Raw genomic sequence first — 21536 nt, forward strand, 5'->3', positions numbered from 1 at the left:
TATATATATATATATATATATATATATATATATATATATATATATATATATGAAGATCTGAAACCCATGTAACAATACAACTTTCCAAAAATCCATATATGTAAAGTCAATCATAATATCCTTCACATTGTCCCTTTTCCTTATCCTTCAATTGTGTTTGATCTGTAATGTACATTTTAAAACACAAATGAGGGTTAGACCATAAGATCTAGTGAAAATCCTTTTTGATTGTTATTACAAGGTGGAAATTGCCAAAATACTTTTAGAAAGCTTATATTTGTATAAATAACAAATAAAAGTGTTTTATCCAAAACAAACCTCTTTTTGACATCCATTAGATGAGACAATCTCTTTTCATTGCATCAAACACGTGTATCAATTTTATCGCATCAAATATATAACATATTAACTTGTCGCATCACATGAATGCGATCACACCTTTTATCGCATCATACTTGTATTACATCAACTTGTTGCATCATTCAGATGCGATAACCCAAATCTTGACGCATCATACTAATGCGATAACTCTCATTTGTCGCATCCAACAAATGCGATAACACTAATTTATCTCATCATTCAGATGCGATAAACTTCACTCGTCGCAACATACAGATGCGATATCAAAATCCCATGATAAAAAGATCATCATATCCAGTATTTGATTATGTCACCCTAATCCTAGTATACTCAGCTCCTGATTATGCCACCCTTATTACAAGGATATACACAGTTCCTGATTTTATTTCACCCTTATTACCAAAAATACTCATCTTCTGATTTTGTCACCCTTGTTACAATCAGATGATATAATCATATCGAAACCCAAAATTTATGCTAATAAATTTTATATAATCATATGAAAGCATCATGTATGAAACCCTACGGTTTCTTCACCCAAAAACACATCAAATGATGTTTTCGAAGTAAAACTCACATTGGATTCCAGTGAGAAGCGTAAGAATCATGAGTAAAACTCATATTTTTCAAAACACACCCCTTAACTTTCAAATCATTTTAAAAGCAACTCTAAAACTTTATTTAATAAAAACCCGGTTATCCCATAAAGAATCTCTACCATTGGATACACATTAGGATGAGATGCACCGAGATGCAAATGATCAATCCCCATATCAAACATGTTTCGTGGGTGAGTTTGTGATTAATGGTTATCAAAGGTCCAGATACCTTCTTAAGTTTCTCACCGTAACTTTTTCTTCTCACACAATTTTTTGCCTATACAAGGTTGGGTTCTAGTGAGAAGCGTAAGAATAGATATTCATCATTGAATCAGTCATAATTGAATGTCAACATTAATAAGTTGCATTGAGATGCATCAGATCAATTTCTTTCTAAAGTGCAATTCATGGGTGAGCATAAGATTAAAAATGATCAAGGGTAGTGAAGGGGAGCGGACAGCGAGTTGGAGGACGCTGCAGAACCGCGTGAAGGCAGCGATTCGGTTGGTTTGCTATTGATATAGATTAAAGACCGAACCTTTCTGCGAAAGCGTTACGGAAATGATCTACCTTTCTAATTTTCAGAACTCTTCTCACGCTTCTCATCATAACTTTTCCTCTCACACGATCCTTCACCTACATATACATTGGCTTAATCATTTGAGAACTCCAAAAGTTATGAGATCCGTGAGAACTTCTATCTTAAGGTTTTGTTTCACATGATTTTTTTGTATTTAAGTATAGCATTTAATACATTGTTTAACATATATTTGTTTCACAACATGTTTGATTCATACGTATTCGGTTCACAATGAAAAACTTTTTACGTGTAGTATTTGTTTCAACAAACATGTAAAAAAAGGTTCACATTTGAACCGGACACATATGAAACAAATACATTGTGAAACAAATATATGTTAATCAATACATTAAATTATGAAAAAGTGAGAACACTTCTGGGCCTCAATTAATTAATACATAATATAAATTAGAATAAATGAAAATAAGTTGCTATGTATCCATAATTTTCTGTTATCCTAGATTTATCTTTATCCCTTAGATTTTGTTATTATTATCAGAGACTGTGTATGTCATGCGTCCATGGTCGATACTGGTGTGATAATAATTTGATTTTGCCGTGATAACAATATGATAATTATTTGATAAATTGAAGACTTTATGATATGATTTGATGTGATAATCTTCTAATAATTATGTGATTTTTGTTGTAATAGCGATGTGAAAATCGAAAACCAACGATGATCACATTTACATTCGTTGTTCTGTTTGTTCATTATGTGATTTTGTTGTGATAATATTTTAATAATTATTGGATACCGGTTAACATATTATCTGTATGTGATTTTAGAGATTAATATGTCAGCAAAATTACAGATAAATACGAAATCACATGATTATAATTAAAAACTTTATTTTCTTTTAATATTACTTGTGAATTAAATAATTTGAAGGCCTGTAAAATATTCTTGCATTCTCATAAAACAGGGGCGTTCTCGTTTGAACCTCCACCTATGAACTTCATTAGTGTGTGTGTGTGTGTATATATCATTAAATTATTCAATACAGCTCATAAACGATAATATCAGATAATATCACTAACGATAAATCCGTGTGGGCCTGGATGGAATTGCCGGTAATAAACTGCTTGCACAAATATCAGATAAATATTTAATTTTAATGATCTATTATTAAAAAAAGGAAGGTTTTAAAAGGGCAGATAGCATGTGCGGTTGTTAACAAAAACCGATTTTCAAAATAGAAAAACACGTATACGACTTTTAGAATAGACCTGTCATAATTTTCATGCGCCTTTTTTAGTACATAATGTTTAGCTTTCCGTGCGTTTTCTTGTGATTATTTTTTGTCGTGTAGCTTTTACAACTCATGATCATTTTTGTTATATTTCGATCGTTTTGCACAATAAATACATATACAAATTTCGAAAAACAAAATAGTTATTTTTTTCTGTCTTTTCGACAAAATTATAAATACGTTTATCGATGAGTTCTTTTGGAGCTTAAATGTTTTTCGTTTCTTTCGGTCTTTTGCTTGGCGTAGTCAAAAGTTGTTTCTTCGACTGTTGAAGTGTTATAGAAGCATGTTCCAAACCAGTGATGTCCTTCGACGATATCGTCAAGAACAGGTGTTTTAAATCTGAGTATGCACTATCATCACAGTATATATTTTCTATACATATTTACGATTATATGTTTTTACCTCAATAAACCTTTTAGAGTATGCACGTTATCCACGACGTAACTCTGTACTGCTCAGAAGTTATATATCTTTTTGGGAAACTCAAGAATACGTAAAATTTTCGTGATTTTAGTAATTTAATCGAGGTGCAAAAAGCATCTGATTAAGCATGTATTTCCAAAAACATATATGAATGTTAGAAAATGTTACAGATAAGTTGTTAACAGTAGAATATTTAAACTTTCGTAATATATCAGATGCTGCGAAAATGAAAATGGACCAAAACGAAATCGATATTTGAGATTCAGAACGCTCGTAAATTTTGAGAATACGAGAGAGAAACGACATCGAACAAAAGGGTTCGAGTTTGTGGACGTGGTTTCGCCAAAGGTCATATCTAGTACAACACCTCAAATTGATGGTTACTTGTTAGAAACGTACAATGAGTTGATTGTTCAGAGTTCCGTTACGATAACACTGGTCCTAAGACCAATTATTTGGAACCACTACCTCCTGTGACGACGTTGATGGTCGATAGCGGTTGAATATCCTATTATGTATTATTCAGTTCAATTTAAAAGTCAAACGTTACAAAATACAACCGATCTTTCGTTTCTAATCCAGAGGTTGAGACACGAGCTTAGGCTGATTAGTTATTGGGCAGAGGTTGTAATTAATGACCACAAATCATGTTTTGAAAACGGTCTTTGAAACTCAAACTGGACGATTTGGAGTGGTTCATGTAACTTTGTTGCTTCCATGTGTCTCGAGATCATTTTCAAGACACTGATTCATTAAACGTTACTGCTTTTGGATAACTCTCGTTTTAGATCAGCAAATGAACGTTTTTAATATGGCTGAGAATAAGAGATGATTATTTACAGATTTGAACCAAAAACAAACTATGGACCCAATTATCCAATGGGCTTAACATAATTATGCCACTTTCTTTTTTGTTGGCTTAATTAGTTACCTAAATAGTATGGAATTATGTGATGTACAAATTTATTTGATATTTTAAAATTACAAAATATTCATTGTTTTATTTGCAAGCAACCTCAAGACTCCATAAGAAGTGTTATACCCATTAATGCACACCATCATTTGGCTTTAAAATGTCATTTTATTATGTATGGAGAGCATGTTTCAAATATAATGTTTTATTTGTATAATTGATGGTTAAGATGAGGTTGTATTGGTTGTACAAATGAAATAGATTGTAAAATAAAGCATATATATATATATATATATATACACACACACACACAAGGTGGGTTGGGTTCCGATGAGAAGAAAAGTTTAAGCGAGAAGCGTAAGAAATAATCTTCACCATTGGATACACATTAGGATGGGATGCAGCGTGATGCAAATAATCAATTCTCGTATCAAGCATGTTTCATGGGTGAGTTGGAGATTAAAGGTGAACAAGGATCCAGATCCCTTTTTATGTTTCATCTCACATGATTCTTTGTCTATACAAGGTCGGGTTCCGTGAGAAGGGAAGTTACGGTGAGAAGCGTAAGATGAGATTTTCATCATTGGATCAGTCATAATTGAATATCAACATTAATGAGGTGCATCGAGATGCATCAGATCAATTTCATGGGTGGACATGAGATTAAAAGTGATCAAGGGTTCAGATCTCTTCTTACGCTTTTCATCATAAACTTCCTTTCTCACACGATCCATCACCTATATATACATGGGCTTAATCATTTGAGAACTCCGAAATTTATAAGATCCGTGAGAACTTCTATCTTGAGGTTTTATTTCACATGATTTTTTGTATTTAATGTATTGATTAACATATATTTGTTTCACAATGTGTTTGTTTCATATGTATTCGGTTCACAATTTAAAACCTTTTTACATTTATTTTTTGTTTCAACAAACATGTCGAAAAGGTTCGCATTTGAACCGAGCACATACAAAACAAATACATTGTGAAACAAATATATGTTGATCAATACACTAGATTCTAGAATAGATGAAAAAAATCATAAAAATAGAACATGATGCATTAATTTTTACACATCTCACCGATTTAGAAATTTCACAAAAAGTACTGATGTGATATAAGCAAATACACAATTACCATCGACAATCCTACTGTAACATAATTTCTTATACATATTTGTATCACATCCGCCAAAATCACTGACACGGGCGGCAACAGATGTACTTGCTATCAACACGATAACTCTATATCAAATCTTCGAATACAAACTATGATATAAGAACATCGTATCCGTCTTAGGGTCAAAGAAAAATGATAAAGATGACCATTCTCATCACGAGTCAATGTGGGATTTCTTCAGAGATCTCAAACAATCCACAATGACTGCTTTTTTTTTTACAAGTACACCATCCTGGAACCAACTGTGTCGGCCCTGCTCCGTAGGGCCCACACAGAACTCTTCACTTGCTTTATGTTCCATGATTCATCTTTGAAGTTTCAAGTGCAAGCATCAACCACCCAACAAAGACACCATAGTTTTGCTTCAAGATTTGCAGCAATTAATCATCCTAGTCATCGTCACCCGAGTCAAATGCAGTTTGACCATGGCCGCCATCTTGAATTCCGTGACATGGGTCCGTGCCACGACCTTCAAAAGATTGACGGTCCTCGAGAAAGCATCCACCTTCTTTAGGCTTGTAGTTCTTACCCCTCCATATAACCACTTGTTCTTTCTCAAATGTTACCAAAATGCATGGTACCAGATCCTACATCAAATATCGAAACAGAAGCAGGTTAATTGAAACTACTCTCTCCGTCCCAAAATAAATGTACATAATGAAAAAGGCAAATAGTTTTAGAAATATGTTTATTACACTTTTTAATTAGCTAAATAACAATTTACCCTCAATAATGGAGGGAGTAAAGAATTTCTCCATTTCATAATTAAGGGTAGAATTGGAATTTGTAAGTGGACACTTGTTTTGGGACGAAGGGGAGTAAATTATGATTTCTGTCCCTGTGGTTTAGAAATTGCAATCTTTGTCCTTATGGTTTGCAATTTTTTTGCTATTTTCGTCTCTGGACTGGTTCTTACCTTAAGTACAAGAGACCGGAACAGTAAATAATTGTAAAGCACATGGAACGAAAAAGAACAATAAATTGTAAATCATAAAGGCGCAAATAGCAATGAATTACAAACCATAGGGACGAAAACTGCAATTTCTAAACCACAGGGACAAAAAATGTAATTTACTCAACATATTATTCAAGCCAGGGCCGGATTTAAGGAGGGAAGGGGTGCTACTGTGCTGTGCCAACGTGGTGGAAAGTTGTTTAGAAGTCTTAACGGTGCATCTGCTTTCGTTTTGTGTGATCCATTAGGGGGTTGTTTGATTGGTTTTCCATTAAGACCTATATGGATAAAGACGTGCATTAATCTATCTGTATAGATTGGAAAGGTTTTTATTTGGGGGAGTTTTTTCATAGATGGAATAAACATGTTTTTTAATTGGGAATGACAGGTTCGGAAAAAACTTTGGCTTCCTGCATAAAGCTTCCCCCAAGTAGCTTACTGAATAAGACATTTCCAATACCATTAAGCCACTACCAACTATCATGGATTGTTGACCGAATAAGCTGTGAGTCCCACTAGGCTTCATTAAGCTGCTAACAAACAGGCCCTCAGTTAACAAAAAGTGGTTGCAGCCTACCGGTAGTGTCTTTGCAAGTAGCATTATTGGTTTCAAGTTCGAACCACTTTCGTTCTCTTTTAATTTTTTGGTAACAGCAGTAAAAAAGAAGGAAAAAACCACTTGGGTGTTGCAAAAAACTACGTTTTTTCAAAAGTATAATACGCATATAACATGTATGTTACTTTTTTTAGAAAGATGCGGAATCTTGGTGTGTAGTTATAGTTAAAAGTAATATCCAACACTTACCCTCAGTTTGCAGCCTATCTTCTTGTAATCTTTCTTTTCCAGACCCCGACAGTCGATTCGCACCAGCTCCTCCACCAGAAAAGCGTCTCTGATCATAGGAACAAGACCACCATAATAACCGTTTTTGGCTGCATTAGCACCTTGTGTCAGAAACCAAAACAAAATATGATGGTAGGGGCATAGAGGCAGGTTTGGTTAGGAACCTAAAACTGATTAGAAACCCGGGAACTGCCACAGAACAAGTGGCATATTCATCAGTAAGACGGACATGTTATTCATCAATGAATGTGTGACTCATGAATGAATAGCATGTCCAAACTCAGGAATGAATAGCATGTCCATATTCATGATGAATAACACCTCCATATTCATCATTAATGTCTTATTCATGATCAATATTCATCCTAAAGAGGCACAAATGGTGCATTGTGGGCGGTTCCCGGGTTCCTAATCAATTTTGGGTTCCTAACGGATCTTCCCTCTAGGGGATATAATCAAATAAAAACCATAAAAGGGTTGAGAACCGTGAGAACTTTTACCTTAAGGTATTGTTTAACATGATTTTTTTCATCTAATGTCAGAATTTAAGGTATTATTTACATATATTTGTTTCACAATTGTGCGACTTTTTTACATATATTTTGTGTTTCACAACACGTAAAAAGGATCACATTGTGAAACAAATACACATACAAGTACATAGTGAAACAAATGTCATATTAATCAATACATAGTAAAACAAATGACGCACCGGTTCTCACGATTTGTAACTTCTTTGTGGTTCTCACGTGATTAGCCCCCTATGATGGTATAAATATAATCAAGTTCTAACAATTGAACAGTGAACAATTACCGAGTTTTGTGAGGGCAGGAACAGCTAACCCTTTCTTCCTCATTTCTTTTGTTTCCTCAATACTTAGACCTTCAATCGTAGTTTTTATCAGTTTTGGGTATACGGGCTCCTGGGGCTTCCATAACATTAACGGAATCACGGGCCTCTTCTTGGGGTTGTAATTTCTGCCTCTATACAATATAAGCGAACCACCGTGTCTATGTATGATCTTCCCAAATGCTTTATCCTGTAACATATATATATATATTATATATAAGTATATATCAGGGTCCCATCATATATATGGATTTTAGAGCTCGCTCTACCCTTCGGAACGGTTTCCATACGGGTTACTAGCTAAATGACCTCTTGACAAGTGCTTTTTAAATCCATAACATTCTGATAGGTTTCTAGACGCTTTTGTGTATGGAAGTGACATTCTTCTGTTAAGCAGTAACATTCTCAAACTAGTCAGAAGGTCATGTATTTAAAAAGAATAACATGTCACTAGGTCATTTTAATCAAATGACCTGTTTCCGTAGATTATTACACACCAAGCCCCCAGGGGCAGACCCACTCTATTGGATACGGTGGCACGGGACACCGCTTTGTTCCTCCGTTATAGTGTAAAAACTTATAGGGTCATGAAAGGTATCGCCGTATCATTTTGTTGTGTGCCACCATATATATTTTTTGAAACTACAATAATTAAGCAAGTTTCACTTGGTAGAGTTGGTTTGCATGACTTTTCTCCTACCCAAGCAGCAGGTTTGAATCCCCGTTTATGTCATTTTTTTAGTTTTAGCTTTTAATTTCAGATTTATTATGTTTCTGAAAAAAAATTGCAATAAAAGACTCGAACACAAGACCTCACATACGAAAAGCAAATAACTAACCAACGAACCAATGATACTTTCATGAAAAATATCCACATCTTTGTTTCTTAGTCAAATGGTGCCACCACTTGAAAACATTTCAAGGTGCGCCTCGTCCCCCCCTAAAAAAACCTACATTTGAGTGAGGTATATTGGGTGTGTTTAGTTTGGTTTATACCACTTCTATTGATGTTCCACATTTGTAAATTAAACTAAACAAACACAGTAAATCCCACTCGAAAGTAAGGTCTGGGGGTGAGATGTAAGCATACCTGACCTCTACACAACAGCGTAGAGTGGTTGTTTCCGTGAAAACGCCCGGCTTGTGCAAGAGTGAAACATGTGGAAGGGATAAAGACTAGCATATGGTGGAAGAAGCAAGGTAAAATCTATTTGGTGTTTCTTTTTGTTTTCTTTTATTTAAATTTGGTTTTATGATCCAAAACTTTTAGCCATCTAAAAGTTGGCATTATTATGAGACGTTGTTAATGTGATCAAAGTTTACAAGTGTATCTACGATGCTAGAAAAATTATACATAAGGAAAGGATCTTACCTCTAACTGTGTGCATACATTTTTCATATCGATTGTAGGTACACCCATACATTTAATCCTAACTGCTTCAGCCTGTTTCCAGTTATTATGAATGTCATTCAACATGTTGTGCGTTAATCCATCCCGTCCTATAAAGCCACACACAAATATACACATGTTAAAACCGAAAAGAAAATTAGAGAAAAGAGAAGGCCATTAGATACCGTAAGAGATTCAGAAAACCACAGCAGCAAAAAGTAGGAAACATCATCATATCAAGTCATTATAAATAGGATTTTGTAGTTCCTCTTCAATCACTTACATATCTTTCAGGATGCGTTTGACAAGTGAAATAGGACATGACAGGATAGAAACTTGTTGTTCCACATTTGGTGCGACATTAGACTGAGACTTTGTGGAAACAAAATGCATTTTCTTTGTCCTCACAAATTCTAAAAGAACAACATTGGTAAATTACTAAACTACCCATATCAAATTAAAACCTGAACCCTACCACGGTTCTTTGACCCGCCTACCTGACTCTCGCCTGTCTAGTCCCATATGCATAAGTATGCATTTGTATGCGGGACAGGATAGAACAAAAACTTGTTGTCCCACGTTTGTTATGATAATTAGACTAAAACTAGACTAATATAGTGGGACAAAATGAATTTTTTTCTGACCCACCAAAATAGGTGGAACAAAAATCCGGAAGATAGGGTAAACTTGATAAATTACTAAAMTAACCATGTCAAATTTAAAACCCTAAAACCTTCCACAATTGTTTCACCCGCATACCTCACTTCGCCTGTACAGTATTCCCCAATAACAACAATTTGTTGTCTCATGTTTGATGAGACAATTAGACTGGGACTGAACATGACTAGAACAAAAAAGCATTTTTTTCAGTCCCACCAAAATTGTTGGAACAAAAATCATGAAGATGGGACAAGCTTGGTAAATTACAAAACCACCCATGTCAAATTAAAACCCTAAAACCTTCAATAGTTCCTTCGCCCGCCTACTTTACACTCTCCCCTCCGGTCTTGTCAAGTCTTGTTCGCGTAGCAAACGCACACTTAAGGCCTATGTAGCCGATTAAATGGCCCTATCAAGCAAGGATTGAACACTATATTTAGCAAACAGGTTGTTGGCTACAATTGTATCATGATGTAATTCTAAGCTATGGAGTTAGCTTATTAGCTTATGTAGTTGGCTAATTTTGGCTAACCATCTAGATGTAATTTTAAGATCCATTGTCTTGCTCTAGCTATCCATGGATACATTCCCATTTGCTTACAAATTTGCATCCTCCAATCCAAAAAACTTGACCTAAATTTGTACATAAAAACATGATACAAATCATCTTCAAAGCAATCATAAAACACCCAATTCTTCAATTGCTTGATTGAATCATAAAAATCTCATTTTGAGTTCATCAATTTGCAATCAGAATAGAAGAATAAGGTCAAAGAATTTACCCAAATTGATCTGCCTCTTGGTTTTGTTCTTCCCAAATCTCTCAACTAACGCAATCCTCTCGGCATTCGTCAACTCCTGGCCTTGAATCCTCTCTCTAATCTTCTTCCTCTTCACTTCCAACTTCTCCGCCTCCTCCTTTCCGGCCATCGGATCCACTGCAGGGGCGCATACACCCGTCCATACACGATCAACTCTCTCCGGCCCAAATGGCGAGTACTTTGGCTCACGGAGACCAATTGGCCTCACCGCAGGACTACTCTCGGTGTAACTAAATCGGAAATCGAAAGGGAGATCGGATTTTACAGGTTTTTGGCCGGACCTGTCTAGAGAAGACGGAGGACGATAGAGAGGCTTCTTTTTCTTCTTGTTGCTGTTATCGGCGTGATGTGTTTGAGTGTTAGGGTTTTTAGGGTTTTCATGAAGTGACGGAGGAGGAGTAAACGAATACTTGGTGTACAGATTTGAGAAACTAGGGGCGGCGGTGGCGGTGGTGGAGAAGAGGCGTCGGCCTGAACTGCGACGGAGGAGTTTGAGCATTTCTTATTCCTACGCAATCGTCGAATAGCCGTGGAAAAAGAACCGGTAAAAGACCGGATTCAGAGACGGTTTTTTAATTGTATTTTTTTTTTCAATTTTAACTAAAAAGATAACAAACAATCGGTAGAGATTAAAGATGTCTAAAAACCGGTTTCGGTCATTGAGTTTTTGTTGATCCAAATTCTCTTAGTGATTCAATGATGATCTTTTATATTTAGTGAAAAATACTTAGTTTTGTTTTTGTTCATTTTCAGCTATCATCACTGAGTCTATTCAATGTTCGTTGAACATGTATTGTAACCTTCTCCAAGAACAAGTATTCTTCAAAGACAAAACTTGCACCAAATGAATCTTCTATGATGTCAAAGATATAGCTGAAGATATAGGCAGCAGCTTGTGATCTGAAACGGATTCAATAATAACAAGTCTGTCTAAACCGAAGTGTGACATCTGACCAAGATTCATCAAACACCGAAGAAACTCTAGAGTTGAATCAATGTCAGCAATCAAATGAATCTTGCTCTACAAGATTAGTTTTTGTTTTATCCTCTTGCACAAAGAGGACAACCTCATACCTCACACAGAAAAAACACATGTATGGAGTTACTTTATTGTCTCAAAACGTGTTTACCTATTTTGTGAAAGACAACTGTTCATATGCAACCAAAAGTCTGCATATCTGAAGACAAAAGATAAGCTCTCCACCAGAAGTTTATTACATGGTTTGTACCATCTGACTTGCATTAAATGCAATAAGTATAAATAGTTGAAAAGACTCTCTTCTTAACAAACACTTCTTCTCATTTTAACACTCTTCTTTCTTCTTCTTATCTTCTGTGCAACCCGTGTGCTTTTAAGATTGTTTAGATAAGTTCTTAATCTTGCCTTCTTCCTCAACAATATGCAAATTCCATATTGATCTTCTTTTATCAATGAACGAACTTAAAAAGTGAAAATCATGTGTTTGTATCCCCCTTCTACAAACTGTTACCTTTAAACTCTTGTTGATCCGTTCGGGACCAACAGTTTCCATGGTTTGTAATAGGTACCTATAATCGATCCCATTTCTTTTTTCAAAAATTAATTTGAACGATATAGATATTGTTCAAAGATTTTTCTTTTGGCAATATTATATTAAAAAACACTTTAAAATTTCTAATTAGGACATTCAAATATACTTTAATAATATTTTTTATATAAAAATATTATGGGTGTTTTTATAATTACGATCTTTGAGATTTAGTACCGGAACACTTATAAAAACTTTAAGAAAATCATAAAAATAACTTGAAAAGCAAAAAAACTTGATTTTTTTGGTTAAAAAACTTAAAAATCTAGTAGAAATATTGAAAAACTTAATATATAATTTATAAAAATTTATTTTTTTAAAAATCAGGTCTATGCATAACCAGTACCGGATCAGACCATGAATTTCTATAAAAATCATAACCAGTTACGAACTGTCAGACCAGTCCCAAGCTCGGTTATACCAAAGCCCATTTGACCATCTCTAGTTGAGATGCAAAAAAAGCCTAGGTTATTTACCTCTTAATGGTTCCATTAAGAGACAACCTCTGAATCATTAAGAGATGAATATTGTTTGGCAAAAAAAAGTCGGCTTCTTAATGGTTCTAATACCCTCTGAATGGTTTTGTATCATGGACCTCCATTAACCATTAAGCGTCCTAATTTAATTGTAAACAATTACCAAACAATTATATTTCATTTTCACTATATTATGAAAGTGTCTTAATCATTTTGATCACTTAATCATTCTGCACCAAACCATTCAGCAACTGTCAAACAACCCCTTAGCCTAGTTCGAAAAAATCCCAAAGCATAGGTGAAAAAAATGAAATAGAGCATCTCGAGTTTATTAAAACACTGCTTGAAGTAGCTTTTTTGAAATTAGTGTATCACTAACTAAATAGGATTTTTCAATAACTTAAGAGTTGTTTGGTTGGTTTTCTATTAATAGTCGTTTATGGATAAAGTTGTCTGTATAGATTGAGAAAACTTCTATTTGGGGAAAGTTTTTCATAAATGGAATGAACATGTTTTTTAGTTGAGAGGGACATTATCGGAAAATTTTGGCTTTTTAAGTAAAGTTCCCCTTAGAATCTTACTGAATAAGACACTTTCTATGTTAATAAGTCACTACCAAACAATTACGTATAGCTGATACAATAAACTACGAGTTTCATTAAGCTTAAGCTGCTAGCAAACAATCCTCTTAAAGTAAACAAAACCCTTTTTGAACATTCAGTGTTCTTCGGGTGATAATTTCGATCATCGGAAATTAGAAATGATGCATGTATCGGATTCGAACCCGAAAAAGGCGTAAATTCTCGAAACTCCCCTCCGCATTATCGAAGCAAATCCGAAATGAAAATCATAAAGATTACGTTTTTTTACTCGTTTGACATTTATCGTTAACTATTTTCAGGGGTTGCGATTAAGATAAAGTGGGTCCCACTTGGATGAACCATTTTACCTTTTCTCCTATTTCATGAAACCATCAGAAACAAGTTGAGCCTGACTTGCATTCGAATACAAGTGTTGTTGGGATCTTGGTTTACAAATCACTCTTTTTCTTGTCTGGATGGATAACGATCTTCAAGCTTCATGTCGATCTCGGTTTCCGTATCCCGTCTTTATTCCATATCCACGAGACCCGTAATTGAATTTTCCGCTCAACATGAGACCTACAAGATGAAAACGTTAGATAGCCTAATCAAGTAGAACCCCGGGATTTAAACCAGACCGGACAGAACATGATAGAGAAGAACAAAAACTCGTGTCAAGTTTGGTACGACATTTAAACTGGGACATCTTAGAACTGAGTGGGACCCACCAAAATAGATGGAACATAACATCAACAAGATTGGTAAATTACTAAACTACCCATATCAAATTAAAAACGTAAAAGTAAAACCTTCCACAATTCTTTTACCAGTCTACCTCACTCTTGCCCAGACAGTCTTGTCTCGTCCCATCCAATTCTATGCATTACGTCAAGTTGATACAATCCCGATTACATCTTTTTCATCCAAACGAACATGACCTGCACGAGTAGAACGGACATGACCTGCTCGAGTAGAACGGATCGTTGTTTCAACATAACAGGAAACCAATAAATCTTGATTGTCACGTTAATTAAAACGGGACCCACGATTAGATTTTTCGTAGTGTAATCTGGACAAAATTGATATTGTTAATGACCTACAAAGATAGGACCTTTCTTTCATAACACAACAGAAGAGCAAGAAATCTTGAAATCTTTCTTTAAGATTGCCTAATGAAAACCCCTACTCAACTAAGAACTATATATGAACATCATGGAAGCTGCTATTTTTCATGCTATCTTCGGTTTTTCGATACTTATAACTCGTTAACATGAATATAACGAGCGTAAACCATCCACGGACGTCGAGATACTCAATGCCGGTTTATTTTTTTCTACTGTTTCTCATCAACGGAGGTCGATTGCTGGGGGTTAACGGAGAAAAGAAGGTATATATATATATATACATGTATTTATGTTCCTATAATTTCATGCTTTATATGTAAACGTGATCGATTAAATCTTACCTGCAGGACTTTTACATCGTCTTCTTGAGCGATCAATTGGTTAACCAGGAATTCAAAACCAGCACACACATCGGGATCCTCTCGGCATTGAAAGGAAGGTAGCAATCCTGCATTCTTCTGTTCCAGTGGCAAAATTGTAAAATGTTAACTTCTAAAGGTTTTTGTATTGTTGGAGTCTTGCATCGGCTAGACACCGACTATCGAACTTGTATATATACAGGAAACTCACCTCTCTCTATAAGGGAGAGATTCAAAAGGGTTCCATGTACTTTAGCATGGTATCAGAGCCGGGTTTAGCACCACCTAGGGACTAGACACACTCTTTCGCCTCTATCATTGGGGGCATGTACCATCTAGCCTCCATTTGGAGGGGGTGTTGGAGTCCCATATCGGCTAGACATAGACCATCATCCTTTTATATATAGAGGGAGGTTCATTGGAAAACCCCAAAAAAATTAAAAACTGTGAAAAATGTGGTAACCATTCATCTAGATGGTATGTACATAATTGAAGTTGTTTCTTGGTTCCTATACACGTGTGCATGTTATGCATATGTGCATACTAGACAAATTACTTGTATGCACGTGCGCATACCGTACAGATGAACCGTTACCACGGTGTTCCTCACTTTTTCATTTTTTGCGGTTTTCCCAAGAACCTGACCCTATATATATAGATAGATATATGAAACTCATGTCTCTGTTATAAGGGATCTTTTAGAGGATTCAAAGTGGTTCCACTTAATTTATCATGATATCAAAGCCGGTCTAGCATCACCTCGGGACTCGACACACTCTTTCGCCTCCGTTCTTGGGCAGGTACTGTCTAGCCTAGCGACCATCAAATTTGTAGGAACCTGCGACCCTCTCTCTATACGGGCTCTTTTCGAGGGAGATTCAAAGGGGTTGCACAATTCTAACTTGTATTGACATTTGTGTAGCGAGTTCGATGCAAAGGAGTCCCATGTGTATAGCTATACGAAAAGCTTTAACGCATTTGCAGCAAAGCTTACGGAATCTGAAGCCAGAGAGTTGTCGGGTATCCCCCCCGCCCCCTATGCAGTTGTGTATAAATGATTTCGGTTGTTATATATATGATGTTTGTGAAGGTATGGATGGTGTGCAATCTGTGATCATGAATCAGTACCGCAAGTTACATACAACACGATCATGGGATTTTATCGGGTTACCTCAAACGGCAAGAAGGAAGAGGTTCGAGAGCAACATTATAGTCGGTGTTATGGACACAGGTTAGCCTAATTCCGCTTTCAGACTTCAGCGCGATCTCTTATCGATAAGAAGTGAAATAAGACGTCTAAATTCAGCTAATGGTGTTTCTTTTCGACTTACTAGGAATAACCCCACAATCAGACAGCTTTAACGATGAAGGATTCAGCCCGCCACCTGCAAAATGGAAAGGATCTTGTCGTCATTTCGCTAACTTTTCCGGATGCAATAAGTACGCAACCGGAATTCATATGTTCATATTAGTTTTCATCTGATTAATGGGTTCATTCTTGAATCTTGATTGAATCTTTTTACGTCAATGTTTTCAAAGCAAACTTATCGGTGCCAAATACTTCAAGCTAGATGGAACTCCCGACCCCAACGACATACTATCACCGATGGACACCGACGGGCACGGCACCCACACGTCATCGACCGCAGCCGGAAGCCTGGTCCCGGATGCAGAACTATTCGGTTTAGCCAAAGGCACAGCCCGTGGGGCTGTACCATCGGCTAGAGTTGCAATGTATAAGGTCTGTTGGGCTAGCTCGGGTTGCTCCGACATGGACTTGTTAGCGGGATTTGATGCCGCCATTCATGATGGAGTCGACGTTATATCAATCTCGATAGGTGGCCTAACAGGTATAAACCAAACCAACCAAGCCCAGTACATCCCACCAGATGTACGAAGAACTGACCTCTACCCAAATAACAGGTAGTTACACTAGGGATACTATATCGGTGGCGTCGTTCCACGCCATGAATAACGGGATTCTCACGGTGGCTTCAGCCGGGAACGACGGACCTCGCTTCAGCAGCATTGCGAACCACGCACCATGGCTTTTGACGGTGGCGGCTAGTGGAATCGATCGACGTTTCCAAAGCAAAGTTGTATTGGGTAACGGGAACATTGTGACGGTAAGTTCTTGTTCGATGGCAAGATTACTACGTTCATTGAGGTTTTCAACGCGAAGCGTTGTGTATGCAGGGAATCGGAATAAATGGTTTCGAACCAAAGCAGAAGTTTTACCCGATCACGAGCGGAAACGACGTGGCCATAAACACTGAAAGCAAAGAAAGTGCAGGGTATTGTTTCTCTTTGCATGCATGAAGTACACAAGTACAAATCACCTGTCCAAATTCTCTGTCCCCGACCTGTCCACCAATAAATTTGTGACACGTCATTACTTTCTTTGAAGAGGGAGAATGAAAAGATGAATTAAATAAAGTAATGATGTGTCAAAAGTTAATTGGTGGGACAGACAATGGACATGGAAATTGGGGACAGGTGATTTGTATCCAAAGTACACATGTTAGTAAAACGCGACTCATATATAGATATATAGCGGTATAATATAGAGGGAGGTTTAGGGGAAAACCCCAAAAAAATGAAAAACTAAGGAACACCCTCATAACAGTTCATATGTACGATTGTGTATAAGTAATTGAAGTTGATTCTTGGTTTCTATGTACATGTGCATACCAAACAAAATGCTTAAAAATTACTTATATACACATGCGCATAGATCCAGATGAAAGGATGAATGTTTACTAGAGTGTTCCCAGTTTTTCATTTTTTTTTTTGCGGTTTTTCCATGAACCTGACCCTATATATATGTATATATGACGACTATTTGTATTGAAGTCTTTGGTTACAAACGGTCATATGACTGAGTCTGTTTAGATTTGAATAAGTATTTTGAATTAGTCCTAGTTGTTCCTATTTCTTAGCTGATAGTTTGCTGTTCTGTTTCCTGTGTAAGCCTATAAAAAGGCAGCTTGATTTATTGAATAAAGTATCACATTTCAGAGTCAAATTGTGCGTATTATCACCTGGTTTTAACAATTTGCAGGTTTTGTATCGAAAACACGTTGGACCCGAGTAAAGTGAAGGGGAAGCTTGTTCAGTGCAATCTAGGGACTTGGGGTTCCGATTCGGTCATCAAAAGACTAGGAGGGATCGGGACTATCATCAAAAGCGAAATGTTTCTAGACACCGCTCAAATTTTCATGGCACCGGCAACCATGGTGAATACCACGATAGGCGAAAGCATAAGCAAATATATACACTCGACTAGGTAAACCACACATCACTACGAGCACCCACAATGGAGCTTTTTGGAGAGCTCTTTCGCCACATAAGATGGTGAAAAAGGTCCCGACAAAAATCCCACTTTTTGCTTGTAACATCACAAGCTCCAAATAAGCTTGTTTTGCTTGGCCACCTGAATTTGTGGGTCCCACTTTTTTCAAAAAAGCTCAAATAAAAAGCTTACCATCGTGGATGCTCTAAGAGGCTAAGGATATGCAATTTTGTACGCTAAGAAATGTTTTCTAAATCGTAGATCACCGTCTGCGGTGATATACAAGTCAGAGGAAGTGAAGGTTTCGGCTCCTTTCATAGCGACGTTTTCATCAAGGGGTCCAAATCCGGGAACAAAACATGTACTAAAGGTATGCTAGAACACGAAACTTCAACACTACATTTACGTACGCGCACTACAACAAAATGGGTCTTTTAGGACATCCAATTGTAATTGGACATCTTAATAGAGTACTTGACGAGACTTTCGTTTTAAGACCAACAACTATGTGTCATATACAATGATGTTACAATAAGTTGTTATGACAAAGTTAGGCGACCTAACAAGTTCTATCGATGAATTTGGACAATCTAATAGAACACAATAAATAAATCGTTGTATATATTAATCTTTTTATATGATACTTTTAAGAAGTGTCTTATTAGGTTTTTAAAAGTGTCCTATAAAAATTGCTAGTAAGACACTTTTCAAAAGCGTCTTGTAAAAAGACTAATACAACGATTTATTTATTGTGTTCTGTTACATTGTCCAAATTCATCGATAGAACTTGTTAGATCGCCTAACTTCGTCATAACAACTCATTCCATTGTATAGGACTCAAAGTTGTCGGTCTTATAAACTTACGTCATATTAAGTACTCTATTAAGTCGTCCAATGATGGCTAGGCGTCCTAAAACCCCCATTTTAGTGGCAATTGACTTAACAAGTCGTTTGTTCTATGGAACAGCCAGATATCGCGGCACCAGGAATCGACATCTTGGCATCATACACCCCTCTACATACACTCACCGGGTTAAAAGGCGATACACAATTCTCAAAATTCACCATCATGTCCGGAACTTCCATGGCATGTCCTCATGTTGCGGGCACAGCTGCATATGTTAAATCTTTCCATCCAAATTGGTCTCCTGCTGCAATAAAATCGGCTATCATGACTTCTGGTAAATTCACACAACTTGAATTAACTGCCCTTATAGAACATCACTACAGCAAAACCGGTTTTATAGGACGCCAAAAATATCTAAGTGTCCCAATAAACTATATTATAAGACTAAACAATAAAGTGTCTTATCTAAAAGTGTTGCAATATATTTATAGGATACTTTTGAGCGTCTTAATAAGCTTTCCGGGACATTTTTTATAATAAAATGTCGTATTAGCTATTTTATAAGAACTATTTGAAGAAACGTCTTATGAAAATGAGTGTCATGTAAAAAGATGTGTTTATACTTTATAGGACACTTCTCAAAAGTGTCCTATAACAATATTATGATGCTTTATTTAAAAAATGTCCTAGAAAACTAGTAAGATACCCAAAAGCGTTCTATGAACTTATTACAAACACTTTTAGATAAAAAGCTTTATTGTTTGGTCCTATAAACTTAAGTTCTATAAAGTGGTATATTATGACACTTGGACATTTTTGTGTCCTATAAATCTGATTTTTTTTTTTTTTGGAAGGGTGTCCAGGGCTATGCCCAGACTAATCCCGGAAAATTGCGACCGTAAGACATCAACCCTCATAAACTCAGTGGCCACAATTGTTGAGGACACCTAGAATTGAACCCAAGGCAAATGGGATATTTCACCACATCCCCATGGGCCTCAACCACTACGCCACAACCCTTATGGTTTATAATTTGATTTTGTTGTAGTGCATTGACATGTTTTTTTGAAGTATATAAGATTTATATACGGCAAATATTCACATACACTCCTCATCTTCGGTGAGTTTGAACCCTTGACCTACTGGGAGGTTGGGCTCTACCAATAACCCATCTACCATCGGGCCAATGACCCTTCCATGACATTGGCATTTTTATAGTAAAGCTTACATTTGACATGGTTTACATGATAAAAGCAAGACCTATGAGCACAAGGGTTAACCACGAAGCTGAGTTCGCGTATGGTGCCGGTCAACTAAACCCAAGACGAGCTGTAAATCCAGGGTTAATCTACGATATGAACAACATGTCCTACATACAATTTCTATGCCATGAGGGATACGATGGATCTTCGATCGCCTCTTTGATTGGTTCCAAATCAAAGATCAATTGCGCTTCATTGCTTCCTCCGCTTGTGAGCGAAGACGCCATTAACTACCCCAGTATGCAACTTACGTTGAAGAGCAATAAAGCGATATCTACCGGGATTTTTCGAAGAACCGTGACTAACGTAGGCCATGCTAAATGTATGTATAATGCCATGATTCGAGCACCTAAAGGAGTGAACATAACAGTGGAACCAATGACACTCTCATTCTCGCATACATTGCAAAGGCGAAGCTTTAAAGTTACGGTGAGTGCAGAATCTAATGCTAGCAGAAAACTGTTGGTTTCGGGATCGTTGATTTGGAGAAGTTGTTGTCATGTTGTCAGGAGTCCGATTGTTGTTTTCAATCCGGATGAGCTCGGGATGGATATAGAGTGAATTATATTGGGTCGGTGTTCATTTCTCGATTGTTTCATGTTCGTTATGAGTATGCCAAAAGCAGCATAAACAACGCTAGTACTTGACTAAGAGTCCAGAGGTCGAGTCCCACCTTCAAATTATGATATAATTCATCCTTAATTAGTACTCCCTCCGTCCCAAAATAAATGTCCACATTGGAAAAGACACTATTTTAGAAATGTGTAATTTTACATTTTTTTAATTAACTAAAATGACAATTTTACCTTTAATAATAGAGGGAGTAATGAATTACTCCATCTCATAAGTAAAGGTAGAATTGAAAAGTTGACACTTTTTTGAGAAGGAGGAAGTAATAGATACAAGACATAAAGATACTATCTAGATGAGTTCATTGATAGTTTATAAAACTGTAACAACCATACAAGGGGGACCACGTATAGCCTACATATACACAAGATATACATATATATAGGTGAAGGTTCAAACAAGAACACTTTTATTTAAGAAAACATAATAACACCCTTATCACATATGATAATACACCTGAGGAGACCTAGTGGTGTACGGGCGACTTGAACTTTAAGTTTTCAATTGAACTTGCCAATATACATATACAGACAGAGGTTCAAACAAGAACAGGGTCAAAACAAG

At 36.3% G+C, this 21536-nt stretch overlaps 2 protein-coding genes across 2 annotated transcripts; one reads left to right on the plus strand and one right to left on the minus strand.

The window, feature by feature from the left end:
• Nucleotides 1–5368: 5368 nt before the first annotated feature.
• Nucleotides 5369–11332, minus strand: LOC112529524 (CRS2-associated factor 1, mitochondrial). Its single transcript, XM_025140847.1, has 5 exons — nt 10795–11332; nt 9335–9462; nt 7927–8152; nt 7074–7201; nt 5369–5900 (listed from the first exon to the last, which is right to left on the minus strand). The coding sequence occupies exons 1-5, from the start codon at nt 11330–11332 to the stop codon at nt 5703–5705; spliced, it is 1218 nt and encodes a 405-aa protein (XP_024996615.1). The 3' UTR covers nt 5369–5702.
• A 3396-nt stretch (nt 11333–14728) lies between these two features.
• LOC112529099 (subtilisin-like protease SBT4.14) lies at nt 14729–21055 on the plus strand. Its single transcript, XM_025140175.1, has 12 exons — nt 14729–14845; nt 14930–15021; nt 15864–15961; nt 16032–16172; nt 16276–16381; nt 16481–16791; nt 16865–17067; nt 17138–17235; nt 18003–18227; nt 18495–18603; nt 19201–19414; nt 20335–21055. The coding sequence occupies exons 1-12, from the start codon at nt 14729–14731 to the stop codon at nt 20901–20903; spliced, it is 2283 nt and encodes a 760-aa protein (XP_024995943.1). The 3' UTR covers nt 20904–21055.
• Nucleotides 21056–21536: the final 481 nt, after the last annotated feature.

Source organism: Cynara cardunculus (genome assembly GCF_001531365.2).
Source record: "Cynara cardunculus var. scolymus isolate 2C chromosome LG 16, CcrdV1, whole genome shotgun sequence".
Classification (NCBI taxonomy): Eukaryota; Viridiplantae; Streptophyta; class Magnoliopsida; order Asterales; family Asteraceae; genus Cynara; species Cynara cardunculus.

Bases quoted from the DNA above. Each gene is read 5' to 3' on its own strand.
- LOC112529099 (XM_025140175.1), top strand. From the start codon at position 14,729: ATGAATATAACGAGCGTAAACCATCCACGGACGTCGAGATACTCAATG. The intron at 15,962-16,031 runs GTATCCCCCCCG...ATGTTTGTGAAG, and splicing joins TGAAGCCAGAGAGTTGTCGG to GTATGGATGGTGTGCAATCT. The intron at 16,792-16,864 runs GTATAAACCAAA...CCCAAATAACAG, and splicing joins CTCGATAGGTGGCCTAACAG to GTAGTTACACTAGGGATACT.
- LOC112529524 (XM_025140847.1), bottom strand. From the start codon at position 11,332: ATGCTCAAACTCCTCCGTCGCAGTTCAGGCCGACGCCTCTTCTCCACC. The intron at 9,463-10,794 runs GTAAATTCTTTG...GTGGCTTTATAG, and splicing joins CAAGAGGCAGATCAATTTGG to GACGGGATGGATTAACGCAC. The intron at 7,202-7,926 runs GTAATTGTTCAC...GTGCTAATGCAG, and splicing joins TCCTGCCCTCACAAAACTCG to CCAAAAACGGTTATTATGGT.